Source organism: Rattus norvegicus, chromosome 9, assembly GCF_021556685.1.
Source record: "Rattus norvegicus strain SHRSP/BbbUtx chromosome 9, alternate assembly SHRSP_T2T, whole genome shotgun sequence".
NCBI lineage: Eukaryota > Metazoa > Chordata > Mammalia > Rodentia > Muridae > Rattus > Rattus norvegicus.
The window spans coordinates 122,947,189-122,962,711 of NC_141542.1; the positions used below are offsets into that span (position 1 = coordinate 122,947,189).

A 15,523-nucleotide genomic window follows, 5' to 3' on the forward strand; every position below is an offset into this window, starting at 1 on the left:
CGAAGTTTCCAAGTGGGATCCTATTAGAAGGGGGTAGATTTCAGGTGATCTCTAAACTAGAGACAGTCTCACTGCTTGCTTGTTTGAGATCAGTTTAGACACATGTGTCTAGCAACATTGGTTTTCCAAATGATGGGTGAACCCCAGGGTACTACATGAACATCCCTTATCCTGTTCCTCAAGATAGGCAGTGAATAAGAAACTGTTGCCCTGGGGGAATGAACAGGAATAGGTACCACCTCTTCTGGGCATCCACTGGGCTCAGCCTCCCATCAATGGAGCACCAAGATCCCATCAAATAGGGCTCTGCCATTACTACCATTTCTCTGGCAGAGAACCGGCTCAGGGACACTTAGTGCACACAGTAGTGTAAGTGGAGGGAAAGGACATGGATTTTTGATGAAAAAGCATAACGTTTGCTCAAGGTTGGGGGTGGGTTATGCAAAGAGAGAGCTTGAATGGGTGAGCCTTCAGAAGCAGGCTGGGAATGAATTCAGGCAGGCAAGGTCCAGCACCTCCAGTGTCCTGCAGGAGCTCTCTCACTTCCCCAAGAAACAAAGGGACTTGAAGGTTAATGTGGGGAAGTGAAGGGAACTCAGGGAGCCACTGGAGATTCTCTGTGGGAACTCCGTGAAGGAGATGACCGTTAACAACTCCCTCCACCCTTGACTGGAAGGAGCTCGCTTCAATTTTTACATATTAATCCTGTTGATTGGTCGAGTCCCCTTTCAATTCATAATATTTGCCATTCTTTTTTGTGATTCTGCAGGTCAAACCTAGGGTCTCTTGGATGTTGGGTAACTGTTCTACCTTTGAGCTATACGCTAACCTTTTTGCTATTTCATATTCATTATTTGTGTGTGTGAGGTATGCATGTCTGTTCATGTGTGCGTGCTCACATGTGTATGTGTGTGAGCATGGGGCAAGCCTTGGCTTACTTCTCCTCAGGAGCGAACCACATTGTTTCTTAAGGCAGGGCCTCTCACTGGGACCTGTCTCTGACTCTCTGTTGCTAAGACGACAATCTCAATCCACCACGTCTGGGATTTAACGTTCGCACTGGGTACCAAACTTAAGTCCCCATGCTCACACACAAACACTTCTGGCACCCCTCCAGTCCCCTTTTCTAACATCTTTGGCATAGGGCTTCACTAAGCTGTTCAGTCTTGAATTCATTAACACTGCTTCGGCCTCTCATGTAGCTGAGACGACCCAGGCTTGGCAAAAGGAAGATCTATTCGTTCCTTAGTTTGAGCGTCCTTCCAGCTGCCAGACGGTGGTTGGGCAGCTATATGTAATCCTAGTTCACGTTTTCTTCACCTGTTGTAAAGAAATGGCTCTTCTTCCCTTCTGACATTGCTGTCCTAACATTCGAATGTGCGGACATTGAAGACTTACCACGGAACCACTCTGGAGGGCCACAAAACCACCTTCTTCATCCTGGGCACCGTTGGATAGGGTAGTACTATTGAGAGAAGCATCGTCTGGCTAAATGGGGAAACAAAAGAACCATTCTTACTCCAGAGTTACTTTCCAGTACAACTGTGCTTCCTGCTGCCCACAGGGGATTGTGTAACAGGTGTGAAGTCACGACTGTCCAGGTATACACAGCTGCATACGGCCATTCATGCCACACCATGTGAGACCCCGAATGCAAGGCCCTCTGGCGGATGCTGACATCTGTAACAGACAGACCTGCTGCTACCTGCCCCATGTTCTAGCTTGGTGTATTACTAGGTATTAAATCAAAACCCTTCATATTTAGGTCCATAAGGCACTAAGAGGAATCCCGTAGCAAATGTGGGTAGTAAGGCACAAGTATAACCTTACTCAAGTGTTTCTGGGGAAACTAAGGCAGATCAGTTTCCTGACCAATAGGGACAGAATCAGATGTGGTGCTTTTAATCTTAGCACTCAAGAGGCTGAGGCAGGAGGACTGTGAATTGGATAACAACCTGGGGTACAAAGGAAGACCTGTTTTAACAAACTATATTATACGTAGATATAGACATCATACACACACACACACACACACACACACACACACACACACACACACATGTCCTCAGTCTGCTTGTGAGAAGATCACAGAAGCAGCATGGAGCTGTCAAGTGCTCTGTACAGGTAAAAACAGTGGGTCAGACTGGGACCATGCAGCTGCCCTGTCAGAACAGAACCTCCCGTTCTAAATCCGAATGTAAATTAAAACTACCTTCCTTTTCCTTTCCTGCCCTTTCTTTTAGCAAATTATATGAGTAATTTTTTTGTAGAATTCACCTGCAATGATACCACATTTTTATTGATAAAGCTAGAGATTTGAAGGTGGTTTTTTTTTTTTTTGCTACTGTATGCAATACCTGTCAAAATGAAGACGTGAACTTTCTTGCATTAAGAAATGAGATAAAGTTGAATATACTTGAGAACTACGAAAACCAAAATACTTCAAAAAAATATTCACTTGTCATTTTACTTGACCCTGTTTTCTCCAGACGCTCTTGGTTCCTTTAACAGTGAGCAAAGCGGTCGGTGTGGTGATACACACCTGTGATCCCAGTCCTTGATGGAGAGAGGCAGGAGGATAAGGAGTTAAAGCCCATCCTCAGCTACCTAGGGAGCTTGAAGCTAGCCTAGGTTACATAGAGAACTTAAGCTAGCCTGGGCTATAGGAGACCTTATTGGTCATGAATAAATAATAAATCAGATAGATGGATAGATAGATAGATGATACACAGATAGATGATAGATAGGCTAGATGGATTACAGACAGATAGATAATAGATAAATGTTAAATAAAGATGATAGAATAGACACAGAATGAATAGATGGTTGGATAGATAGATAGGTAGGTAGGTAGGTTGGAGAGAGAGAGAGAGAGAGAGAGAGAGAGAGAGAGAGGGAGAGAGAGAGGTAATAGATACACAGATGATAGGTAGGTAGATAGATGATAGATAGATGATAGACAAACAGATGTAGATAAAGCAGAACTTTTAAAAGAAACAAAAGGAACTCACGAACCGCCTGAAGGAAGTCAATCAAGGTGGCAAAATAACAACTATCTGTCCCTCCCCCCACTGAAACCACCACAAATGACAGACGATTTTATATGGAACCAATCTTTCACAACCCTGGAGTTAGTTCAGCAAAGAATTCCACAGTAGAACAACTGACAGGATTTTCCAGATGGAAAGTAAACAGTAAAGAGAAATATCCGCAGTCCAAGTAGCACAGAGGGTTGGAAAGACAGATTCGAGGTTATGAGTACTGGCTGCTCCTCTAGAGGGTCTGAGGTCAATTCCAGGCACCCACAAGGAGGCTCACAAACATCTGTGGCTTCAGTCCCAAGGAGTCCGATGGCCGCTTCTGGAGTCCCAGACCACCAGGTACACATACAGTAGGCAAACACACTGTGGGCAAACACCCATACACAGAAATATTAAAAAAAAATTAAGTATCATGAGGGTGAATTTCTTGGAAAAGACGAGAAAAACAAGATAATAATGAAGAATGAACAAATGGGGAGGGGCGGATGCAGGAAATAATTAAGAATGGTTGCAAACATAGATGGTAGGCAGACTTCTCCCTTACATACACAGCTCTTAAACACAATCAGAGGAAAATACAAAGCCTATTACCTAAATAAAGTCAACCGAGTGCTTTGTGGGTGAGTGCACTATTAGCACAAGAGAGAAGAGGTCTCAAGGGTCACAGGGAAAGGCACTGGAGAGAGAACAATAGTGACCTGGCTTTCCAGGAAGTGGGACAGCACCTTCCTCTCTCTGATTTTGCATCTGGGGAGGGCTTGCCTGCTCCCACCCACTTTACACACTTTAAAGCTGACTGCCACTAACACAGAAACAATTCTGCCTCTGAGGAAACCAAATCCACTTAGCTACAAAGGAAACGAAATGATTTCCTACATGAATCAATTGAAAAGTCAATGAATTCCAGTCCTGCTCCAAACAGTGCAGGAGCAACGAGTACTGAGACCTCCCTTGTGGGAGCCTGTGTGTCTGGTAGTTTCCCCTTGCTGTGCTGAGGGCTTTGGTTCACTGGGTTGAGGGGAGTGGGATGTGGAAGGCATGGGAGGCAGACAAGAATAAACTCTAGGACCGCAGACTTGACCAGAGGTGCTCCCATTACTGGAACTCTAGATGCCCCCAGTGGGAGTGCACCAGTTCCCTGACCAGAGGGTGTTCACTTAGGCGTGGCTAGTTCCCTGTTTGAATTCTTCAAAGTTCATGTTCTCCACACAAAACATTTACCTTTGGAAAGTTTGGGGAAAGCACTAAATGTTCATATCTTAGTAGGCACTGAAGATACTGAAAAAACCATTTACGTGGTAGTTATTTTGTTTCTCATGTGAACTCATCATCCATGCACACCAGAGCTAACTGACAGCATCTTCCACACAAGATACACATAGAAACTACCCTGGGTGTGATTTCTAACTGTAGTCTTTTTGAATTCTGACAGAATTTTGCTCTGTTGGATTTAACTTATCAAATTACTCCCTGCTGACGGCAGTGTGTGCTGATGCTGTGTGTCCTAATTCTGTGTGTGCTGATGCTGTGTGTGAGGATGCTTGTGTGTCCTTAGCGTTTGGCAACAATCTGAATCACGTGGGCTCTTTATACAGACATGAGTACACACCTTTCAGCTACATGACTGTTCATGACAGCATTACTCATAATAGCCCAGACTGGAAGCAATCCAAACGTCCATCATCAGGTAAACAGATACAGCAACGGGAGGCATTGTTATCAAATGGAATGTTATCTGCTACAACAGAATATGTAACAAATTGGATGATCTTAAAATCATAGTCATGAGGGAAACAAAGCAGATACAATCTTGTATGTAAAACTCTACTTCAACGGAGATGAAAACGAGCAAAGATGTCAGTCATCACAGTGTGCCCGTGAAGCAAAGAAGGAGCGTCCACTGACTAGGACGGGAGAGCCTTTGGTGTGGTGATGGCCATTTTCTATGCTTACATTGACTGTCTTTCTGGGGAGAACATTTGTCAAAACCAGTTGAATGACACAACTAAAGAGTCATGTGTGATTTGTAAGTTCTGCGTCAGTTTCAAGACGGCATAGACATAACAACTTGTATCTTCAAAGATTTAAGGGGCCATTCTCATTCAGAATATATCACTGTACAACGGTTAGAGGAACTTAAAGAGAAGGTTTTTTTTTCCCTTGGAAAATACAAATATGTTTTCTGAAATCTACACAAAGAGATGGAAACCTAAATAATCACACAATTCTGAGCAAGAAAAGAATGTACTAATTTGAAGGATAATGTTGAAAAAGTATAAAATGCATGGCCAGGAGACTGACGTGAGGTAAAAATCAGCAAGCAGTAGCATACGATTCAAGCAAAGCAAATGCAATGCTTTAAGATGAACCGCAGGAACTGAGGAGAAAATTTAATCCAAGATAAAACAGAAGAAAATCTCCAGCGGCTAAAGAGAGAAAGCAGCCCTCAGAGGGGAAAGACTCACTGAGGGTGACCAGAATGAATGAAAAAAAGAGCAAGATATTTGTCAAAGTTCAGACTCACAAGACCCACAAAATACAACTGAACATTTAAATGAGAAACCCAGATAACTCATTTTTAAGAGAATAGAGTCTAAACAACTAGAGGAAGAAGCCCTTTGTCTAGGAAGGATGCTACAGTCTGACTGTGGAAAATAAGAGAAATTCCACTGTGCAAATTTTTCTAGGTAATGGAAGATCTATGTGAACACAGGTGGCCAATGCTCCTGGGGACATCAGCTTGGTTTCCTCAGCACAGGGTTGGGATAAGGACTCAAGCCACCAGCTGAAGGAGTCGGTTCCCATGCTGTTTGCAACTGCTGATTTTGTTGGGGGGGGGTATTAATCATCAGTTTCTTAATCTGTGATTAAAACAAACTCCTACTTGTTTAAATAAAGGTTCCATATATCTTCTTCCATAAGAAAAACATGCAGATGCAACTGGTGACTCAGAACAGATGGCATGGTCCTATTTTTCAGTGAGTTATGAGTCAATGACAGGCACTGGATTTGATTTTTCATCCAAGACACTGGCAGTAAACTAGATTGACTACTCTGCTCTTCAGTAAACTAACCTCTCCAATAAATACTTCATCTGTGTTGACTGAGCATAAGAAAAACGTCTCCTTTCAGCTCTCTGAGAAGTGATCTCTAGACTAGGATTCCAAAGATAGCAATTAGACTGTAAATCCTTTACGAGTACCCAATCCTAATGCCATCTGTGAGTCAGTCAAAGATCAACCGTACAGAATACGGACATCCATTAACGCTCTGTAAGCGGTGGACTGCAAAGTAAACACCTGGGTTACTAATGAACTTATAATATTTACTATGGGTCGGATTTTAACCAGTTGTTTGGGATACAGTTGATGTATAATTAACCGTACAACTAAACTCAACGTTTATGTATATAAAACACATAATTTGATGAAATTAATTTAAAATGTTGACCAACACTTAGATCCTATGGAATCAGTCATTACTATGGTCAAGATGGTGAATGTCACCAGCACCCTAAAATATGTTCATGCCCTCTGGGAGATCTGTCCTTCCCTCCTTTCTTTATCCCAGTCCCCAGGAAGTCATTGATGGTCTCGCCATCACTGTGGGTTAGTGCCTACTTCTTGTATTTTTATGCTGGTCGAACGCATTGTCTGGCCTCTCTCACACAGTATTAGTTTGTGATTCATCTCCACACGCTATGACTGTACCGTCAGTAGACACACATATGTGAAAAGCTTCAGAGAGCCCCAAACGGAGATGGAACCTTGGCCATTGCCCCATCTCACTGGGCTCTTCCATTGTGGGTGTGAGGTGTCATGTGTGAGGTGTCATGTGTGACATGGGTATGATGACAGAAGGTGGGAAGCAGGCAAGGAAAGGGGAAGAACGGAAAAGAAAGGAAATCCCACCGCCGAGTGACTACTGAGTGACTGAGTTGCATGTCTGTTTTTATAGAATGTGTAGTTGTGTAGTTACCTATTAACTTGGGCTGGTTTGCCGCTGAATGTTTTTCTTAGAAACCGATGAGAAGTAGGGACTGACCAGGAGTGTTAACAGATTCGACTGTCCAACCACTTCAACCACACTGCATTGTTTTAAAGTTCTGCAAGACTGTCTTGAAGAAACGGCTTCATTGGCATCCCTATCCCTCCCCCATAACTTACCAGAGGTCTGCTTGTCTTGGTAACGCCTGGCAGATCCTTCTCTTCCTTGGTACTGTCCAACTGAGTAGCGTGCTCACAAGAATCACTAGGCTAAGGAAAGCAAGTAAAAGTCATTTTCTCATTGCTGCAAACATGGTCATGTATTTCACTGTGCATTACAGCAGAGCTAACCACACACACACACACACACACACACACACACACAAGTGTGTGTGTGTGATTCATATAATTGCACAAAGACTCACAGAGTTCATGGCTACCTGTGTGTACTGCTTTTGTGTCAACTTGACACAAGCTGGAGTTATCACAGAGAAAGGAGCCTCCCTTGAGGAAATGCCTCCATGAGATCCAGCTGTAAGGCATTTTCTCAATTAGTGATCAAGGGTGGGAGGACCCAGCCCATTGTGGGTGGTGCTGTCCCTGTGCTGGTGGTCCCGGGTTCTATAAGAAAGCAAGCTGAGCAAGCCAGGGGAAGCAAGCCAGTAAGTAACATCCCTCCATGGCCTCTGCTTCCTGACCTGCTTGAGTTCCAGTCCTGATTTTCTTTGGTGATGAACAGCAATGTGGAAGTGTAAGCTGAATGAACCCTTTCCTCCTCAACTTCCTTATTGGTCATGATGTTTTGTACAGGAACAGAAACCCTGACTAAGACACTGTGTTTATATGGCACTTACCAATTCATCAACAATCATACCTAATACCACGGACCACAACCGAATTGGTCTAAAGCCGGGCACTGCCAGCTGCCTGCCTGCGTTCTCTTTTCTTCTTTTGAGTGTATGGATATCATGATTTTGACCCACGATGCCGTCCTCCTAAAGACTCAGTGTTACTGCATGACGGTTATATCCAGTGGGAAGAAAATAAAATTCTATTTGGAGGAGTGTTTAGGAAGCTTAAGAGATCTTCCTACCACAGATGGAACACTTGTTGTAGTGACATTTTTGAAAATTCTGGAACTTTTGTCTCTTTGAAAAACACATAAATTATAAGAATGTGCTTTCATTTTAATCCTAGGTGTGGAAAATGGGGCTGCGCCAGACTGTCCTTAGCAGCTGACCATGATTTGCCTCATGCTCTAGCAGAAGCATGGTTTTGCCAGCTGCAGATAGTTTCTGCGATTGTGTGACGTTTGAAGTCTGGGAACTTTTCATACAGTACACAAATGTGAGGGCCTGGAGAGGCAGGCTGGGTGGTTCTTGGCCATTTAGGGAGGTTGGTTGTGGTTTGTTAGTAGCTGTGGTCAAAGAAGAAACAAAAGGAAAGAAATTAGATTCAGGAGTCTCTCTCCCTTCTATCCTTCTTTCTCTCCTATCTAATGTTAGGGGGCAGAACTGGAGGGGATAAAGGGTAGGATAAAGAAGAACCCACAAAGTAGCAGAGACCAAACTGCACTAAGTGCTACAGTGGAAACACAGACGTGCTTCCTGTATATCGCATATCCTCCGAATCTCTGCACTCTCCTCAACACTGAGAGGAGCAGGACTGAAAGATGAGAGCTGGCAGATTCATGTATGGCTGCTGTGTCAGCCTTGGTCTTCCAACCTTGAGACTTTAAAGTAGAAGCTTAACCCTGCCAGGACGTAGCTAATAAAAGCATGCTGCTTCAAACCTGAGCTTACAGAAAGTACATGATATTTGTTTTTCTGAGTCTGGCCAATTTCATATAACACTGTAATCCTCATCTTCCTCTGTTTCCTGTAAAGGACACAATTCGATGTTTTTATGGCTGAATAAAGCTCAATGTATATATGCATTAGTAACAAATAAACAAAACCGGACGTATGCCTGCATCCCACAGTGGTTTATATGTTCATGTCAGGAGGAGGCACATCTTGTATTTTTATCCAATTAAGACATTAGTATTAGGCTGAGAATTTTATAAACTCATAACACTGAACCAAATATTCCATACCCACCTATGGAATACTGGAGAGTCACTGGTTTTCATGATGTATTAAGGGTATTGGTAGCTACGGTTTCTATTTGCAAAGGCCCTGTAGAGCCCATGCATAATAACCTCTAAGACTTAGCAATGTTCTCAGGCATCATCCCAGTATAATATAAATATTATATTCTACAGTTGAATCAGCTTTCTGAAAAATTAAACGAACTAGACATCACAGAAATCAAAAGCTGTTCTGTCGGATCTTAGAAACTGCTGTTTTCATCAGCCTCCCTCATCATGTACATAGCAGGTAAATAAAAAAAAAAAAGACAGCTTGTAAGTGGAGATGCTGCTCATGAGGCAGTGCAGGACACACACACACACACACACACACACGGTGTCATGCCTAGTCACTCGCTGATGGAACACATTTTTATAAGGACAGATCTAAGCGGGACACTAGAAATTCCTGGAAAACTAGTGAGTAGAGTTACAGGCATTCTGAGCCCAAGAATAGCATAGCACCGCTTCCAAGCAAAAGAGAGATCCGTGGAAATCAGAGAAGTGAACAAGTTCACAGAGAACAGAAAGAGCAAGAGAGTGGCCCACAGGACAGTTGGCGGTGAAGTGTTTCTCTGTGGAGAGGCCACACACAACCGTTCTCTGCCTGAGTACCCACAGCTCTCTGCACGGTGCATAGTCTGAGAGGCACCCAAGTGAAGCGGGCTACCTTCTGTGGGTGGGTTCCTGAGCTGGGGCAGCTGCCCTGAGTAAGGGCCAAAGCACATTATTCATGATCACACAAAAGGGATGAATGGGAGAAAAAAAGCAAAAGACTAGCTCTCCATGGAACACACATCAAATCATTCTCCCCTATGCAGCACAGATGTCCCGTGGTTGGCTAACATGTACTACTGCCACGTGCATAACACTCACGTGTGTTTCCCACCACATACACACACACTCATGTGTGCCTCCCACCACATGCATACACACTCGTGTGCCTCCCACATGGCATTTACCCTTAGAAAACAAAAGAAACACTATAGGTCTATTGAAGAGACCTAACGTACTACTGGGTGGTGGAGGGAGGCAACGAAAGTCTTGCCTTCAAGTGGGGTGTGTGGGAGCATCATGTGAATACATAAACGATCCGATTGTGGGAGCATCACATGTATACATTAACTATCTGGTTATCTATGCCTGAGTTTGCATCTCTTTTCTTCATTGTTTCAAAGTAAATAAACATTCTCCCCCAACTTTACCTGATTGGCCATAAGTAAATAAATAAATAAATAAATAAATAAATAAACAAACAAACAAACATAAATAAATTCCTTCTGCAAACCTCCTGATGCCCGATTCCCTTTACTTTACCAAAGGATCTTTAGTTCCCCAAGGATAACTGATAATCATTTCTTCAGATCTGCATCCCAAACTTTTTATAAAAATGACCTGGTATACCACAAAAATCATTTGAATTCTGAGGTTAAAAAAATTAACGTGCATTTTAGTACAGAAATGACCTCTGCAATCTTAGTCAGGCTCACAGAGCTGACCTGTGCAGCCAATCATGGGTGCTGGAGCCATGGATGCATAACACACTCGTGACTGCGGTTAGGCATTATTTGCCTATCAGTATTGAGAGCGGGTTAAATTCTAGGGATGAAAATATGCATAGTTTTCTTTGTGGAAGGGACTGTTAGCTGTATCCCTAATCCCCAGTCTGTGGTGTCCATAAATGTTATCTTAGACTTTTCTCCCCAGGAAGTTCAATGTCTAATTAAAGAGAAAAAAACAAAATAACAAAAACAAAAACAAAAAACAAAACAAAAAAACCCAAAAACCAAAACCAGCATCTCAGTTTCCTTTGAAGCTAACGACGGTGTAGCTCTGAGTCATGAGCTACCTGGAATTCTCCCAAGATGAATTTCCAGGGAAGTTAAGACTGGAAGGACAGAGCCATTGATGCAATTCCAGGAACTGCCAAGAACATGGATACGGTGCCTGCAGTGGCCTGTCCGACTTGTCAGCAGGTTGGCGAGGGCTGTGAGTAAAGGCGGCAGCATAGAGGCACAAAAGGAAGCCAAGCTCCCAGCAAGGAGAGGGACTACCTACCTCCTGCTCCACTTGAAAAGAGAAAAAGTCCTGTTAGACCAGCTCACCGTTCCCTGTGCTGTTACATACAGTCACATGCATACATAAATTATACACAACACAGCAGGCAAAAGCATACTGCGTGACCATGTCTATAGAGACAATTACCAATTAGGAATGCCTTTAGCTAAATGTTTACCAATTATGAAATTGGGGATAGATTAGATCAACGACTTCCTCATTAAAATGTGTCGTGAAAAGAATATTTATTCCTGTTTTCCAAACCCTAGAGCAATGCCTTTGGGTAGAGACCATGTGCTAATCACCTCGAGGTGGGCTTAGAATTTCTGATTTAGAATGTCATGGCTGTACTCACACAAGAGCCAAACCCTTAATCCCTTATTACAGGACACCACTGGGAAACTAATTTGCTGCCTATCTGGTGAAATCATAAAATAGATTTGGGCCTATAAAAATAGTTCTTCCTCAGCCTGCCTGACCCATGCTTTCTGTTTCCAGCAACAATCATAGAGTTCTTTCTAAAGGGGGAGAAAAACAAAATAGGGTTTAAAGGAACTAGTTAATACGTACTAGAGAATTGGATCAAGTGAACAACACACACACAGACACACACAGACACACAGAGACACACACAGACACAGACACACACACATACATACACACATACATATACAGACACACAGACACAGACACACACACACATACATACACACATACATATACAGACACACACACACACACACACACACACACACACACACACTCTTCTCTTCCTCTCAGCATCAGAAGATACAGTATCCTTTGAAAGCTTAGATCTGGGAAGCACTCCACATTTCATCAGCATAAAAGAAGTTATAGGAAGTTCCTGGAAGATTACAAAGGAAAAAAAGAAGGTTTGATAACGTAGGGAGAATCCCAGCCTGGACAAAGGCACCAAAGGAAAACGGAAGAGAGCAACACTGAGTCCCTTAAACCTGGGAAGTGGCTCAGTGCTGTTGGGAGATCCTCAACCTGGAAAACAGTATCATAGCCAAATGACCAGGAGTTGAGATGTTCAGCCCCCAAACCCTCGCCTTCAGAAAGAAATGCAAAAAAGTTCAGATATAACCTAATTTTAAAAACTGATGAAAAACACAAACCCGTTTTTCTTGGCACAGGGCAGAGCCAGGGCCTTTCCCTGCTGGACTGCTGAAAAACCAAGTACTCCCACAGTGTCTGCCCTTCACTGGCAGGGCTGTTCCGATGAGGAAGCCGTGTCCTCGGACAGCAGGGCAGCTGAACTGTACCTCAGCTGGGGCCCTTTTAACAGACAGGGACAAAAGTACAAAAGGGGAAGTTTGCTCTGCCTGTAAAGAAAACAAGAGTTCTTTGGGCATCTTGTCACTCAGGCATCGGTGTCGTCATGTGACTTAAAGCAACAGGCGGCAGGCGACGCATTTGTCCACCCACAGGACACAGATCCTTTACACTGCGACGTTTCTGTGCGAAAGCAGTCCCTTCTGACCACGTAAGAAGCACTAATTCTACTAATCACAGGCAATCAATGTAGTGTTCCATGAAGAAGCACACATCAAAAGCCGGGGATGAGAAATCAATTTCACGGTAACAATGGAAATGCAAAACAATGGCTCTAAAAGTAAACACACTACCCGGAAGGAAACGGCTCACAGAGAAGCACAGGCCTTCATGGTTTAGGCTGGAGCTGCTGTCCTCAGACCACTAGTTGGTCCCTACAGCCAAGAAGCAGGAATGGGGGAGGGAAGCCAGGGTAGGATGCTTCTCTGGCCTGTGTAAGCCCTGGGTTTAATCCCTGTGCACAAAACCAAGGACACCAAAGGACAGATTACTCTAATGAAAGAGAAATAAAGGGAAGGGAGAACCTTCGTAGATGAATGAGTACTAAATTCTGAAGATTTGTGAAATCCCTAAGTGCAAATTCAACCATGGCCACACTGCTGACTTTCACAGATGAGGTTTGTCAAGAATGCAAAATGAAGGCATACAGCAAACGAACAAACGAACAAACAAGCCCTGGAATCAAAAGAGAATCATGAGACACAGAGATTCATCCAATCCCAACGACCTTCCAGCAGGTGCCCGGGAGACCATGCGCCAGCGAAAGGAGCTTATAGCTATTCAACCGTTTGTTAGTGCTCAAAGTCTTCATTTGATGCAGACACAATGAATTGTGCAAAAAGGTGGAGCTGGCACAATTTCAAATCCCAAGAGGAAAATAAAAATAAACTTCTATCCAATGAAGGAGCAGAGCTCACCGACGTAGCTGTGACACCTTCCCAGGGATGGCTCATGACAGAAGACCGAAGATTGCAATTCAGAAGGAAGGTGAATTTAAACTCGGAATTTGATGTAGGAAAACTTTAAGAAAATTAATATAGTTTGAGCATCTATTTTTTCAAACTATTCAGTTCATGTCTCCACTAGTTAAGAACACTGATACAAGCCACATGTTTAAGACCAGTGCAGAATATTCCTATGGAACTGAGAGGCTCGGGGACAGTGAGCTGGCTCAGCAGGTAAAGGTGGCTGTGGCCAAGCCTGGTGACTTGAGTTCACTCCCCAGGACTCACAGGCTAGGAGAAAATCATGGAAGCTGTCCACTGACCGCTACAAGCACAGCACACTGTGGTAACTACGTCATGGACACAAGCACACTCTCGCAAACACACAAATAAATATACATGCATGCATGCAGGCAGGCATACAGACATACAGACACAGACACACACACGAACACACAGACACAAACACTCATGTGCACAAACACATATACATGCATGTGGGCACACAGACACACACACATACATGCACTCAGGTGGGAGGCATATGTTTTGAAAAGAAATGTACTGAGGAAGTGAAATAGAAAATATTAGGTGAATATTCAATTGATGTTGACACCAAAAAAAGAGAGGAAAGGAAAGAGGGAGAAAGAACCAAAGTGAGAAAGAGAAAGGAAGGAATGGGAAGAGAGGAGGCAGATCCAGAAGCAGCAGAGGGAGGGAGGAGGGAGGAGAGAGGAGGAAAGAGAGGGCAAACAAACCAGGACAGATACGAAGCAAGATGATAGACGGAAATTGGTATTTATATCATTAAATTAAAACGAAAAGTTGAAAGAGTCCCAGTGCATTCCTTACAAGGTTCTGAGTTTCTTTATTCACAGAAGATGCTAAAATCTTTTAGGGAAAGCATCAGACCATGCATACCCAAAAGGTGTTCTTTCAAACACCAGGTTTACTCGACATTTAGCTGTGGTAAGGAACAGCCTGGAGTTTTAAAGCAGCACATTCAATACTGGGCTCCTTGGCTCTTTTTTTTTTTTGCTTGCAGCTATCCACCCCTTACCTCATCCATCATTCTCATTTCTCTCTGAAACTGGGGTACACCTGAAGACTAAGGCAGAGAAAAGGAAGGCTCTGAGGCCATGCTCTCTTGTGTGTGATAAACTAGGCTCATTGGCCGCTGGGAAGAAACAGTTAAAAGCAGGTTGCACCTGAGAAAAACTTCACTGTTTGCACTGAAAGACCCAAGGTACAAGTGTTCCCTTTAAATGTTCCTTCAGGGAGGGTCAGAATCAAAGACGGAGTTGGCCACAAAGAGCTCTAGATCTATTTTGTATTGTTGCTAGAAATTCAGTCTATGGTATTAATTACCTCTATGTCTGTGAGCACATCCTAACCCTCACGATTTAAAGAACAGTGACTTGGTCTCATGGTTTCAGCCTATCATGGAAGGAAAGGCATTGTGGAATAGTTCAGCTCTTGGTAGGAACACACAGAGAGTCTGTATGCCTCTTGGCAAACCAGGAAGGGGTGTGGATAATAATCTTCAAAGGCCTGGCCCTTTGACCTACTTCCACCAACCAGCCCCAACTTCCTAAAGGTCCCTCAGACTCTCAACAGAGTACTACCAGGTGGAGAACAAGTAGCCAAAGAGGAGCCCACGGGTGGCATTTTCCATATAGAATTCAGGATAAGTCCATAGATCCATGCTACCTCAGTATGGTGGAGTAGAGTTGGAAATAGGTTTTTTTGTTTGTTTGTTTTGTTTTGTTTTTAAAGAAAGTGGGTAGGAAAAAAATTTAAAGACTATTGTAATCCGATCCCAGAAACAACAGAAAAGCAACCCAGGGAGTTGAATCTATCGGGGCAAATTTTTCATTGGCAGGCATCTTTGCCAGGAAACCCACAGCCAAAGCCCTGGCTTCAAGGTACAGAAGCCATCTTTACTCTACTTCTGGAGAAGAAAACAATCCTTCCATCCTGAAAGACTTCAACGGAGCTGAAAGGCCAAAT

At 43.4% G+C, this 15,523-nt stretch overlaps 1 protein-coding gene across 7 annotated transcripts in view; it reads right to left on the reverse strand.

The window, feature by feature from the left end:
• Arhgap28 (Rho GTPase activating protein 28) overlaps positions 1 to 15,523 on the reverse strand; it is a 166,928-nt gene that overhangs the window by 37,235 nt on the left and 114,170 nt on the right. For all 7 annotated transcript variants that reach the window (XM_087565625.1, XM_087565628.1, XM_087565630.1 and 4 more), the window contains exons 4-5: positions 7,208 to 7,297; positions 1,399 to 1,488 (exon numbers count right to left, since the gene is read on the reverse strand). In XM_087565625.1, coding sequence (XP_087421751.1) covers positions 1,399 to 1,488; positions 7,208 to 7,297 — 180 coding nt within the window. The remainder of the gene's footprint in view (positions 1 to 1,398; positions 1,489 to 7,207; positions 7,298 to 15,523) is intronic.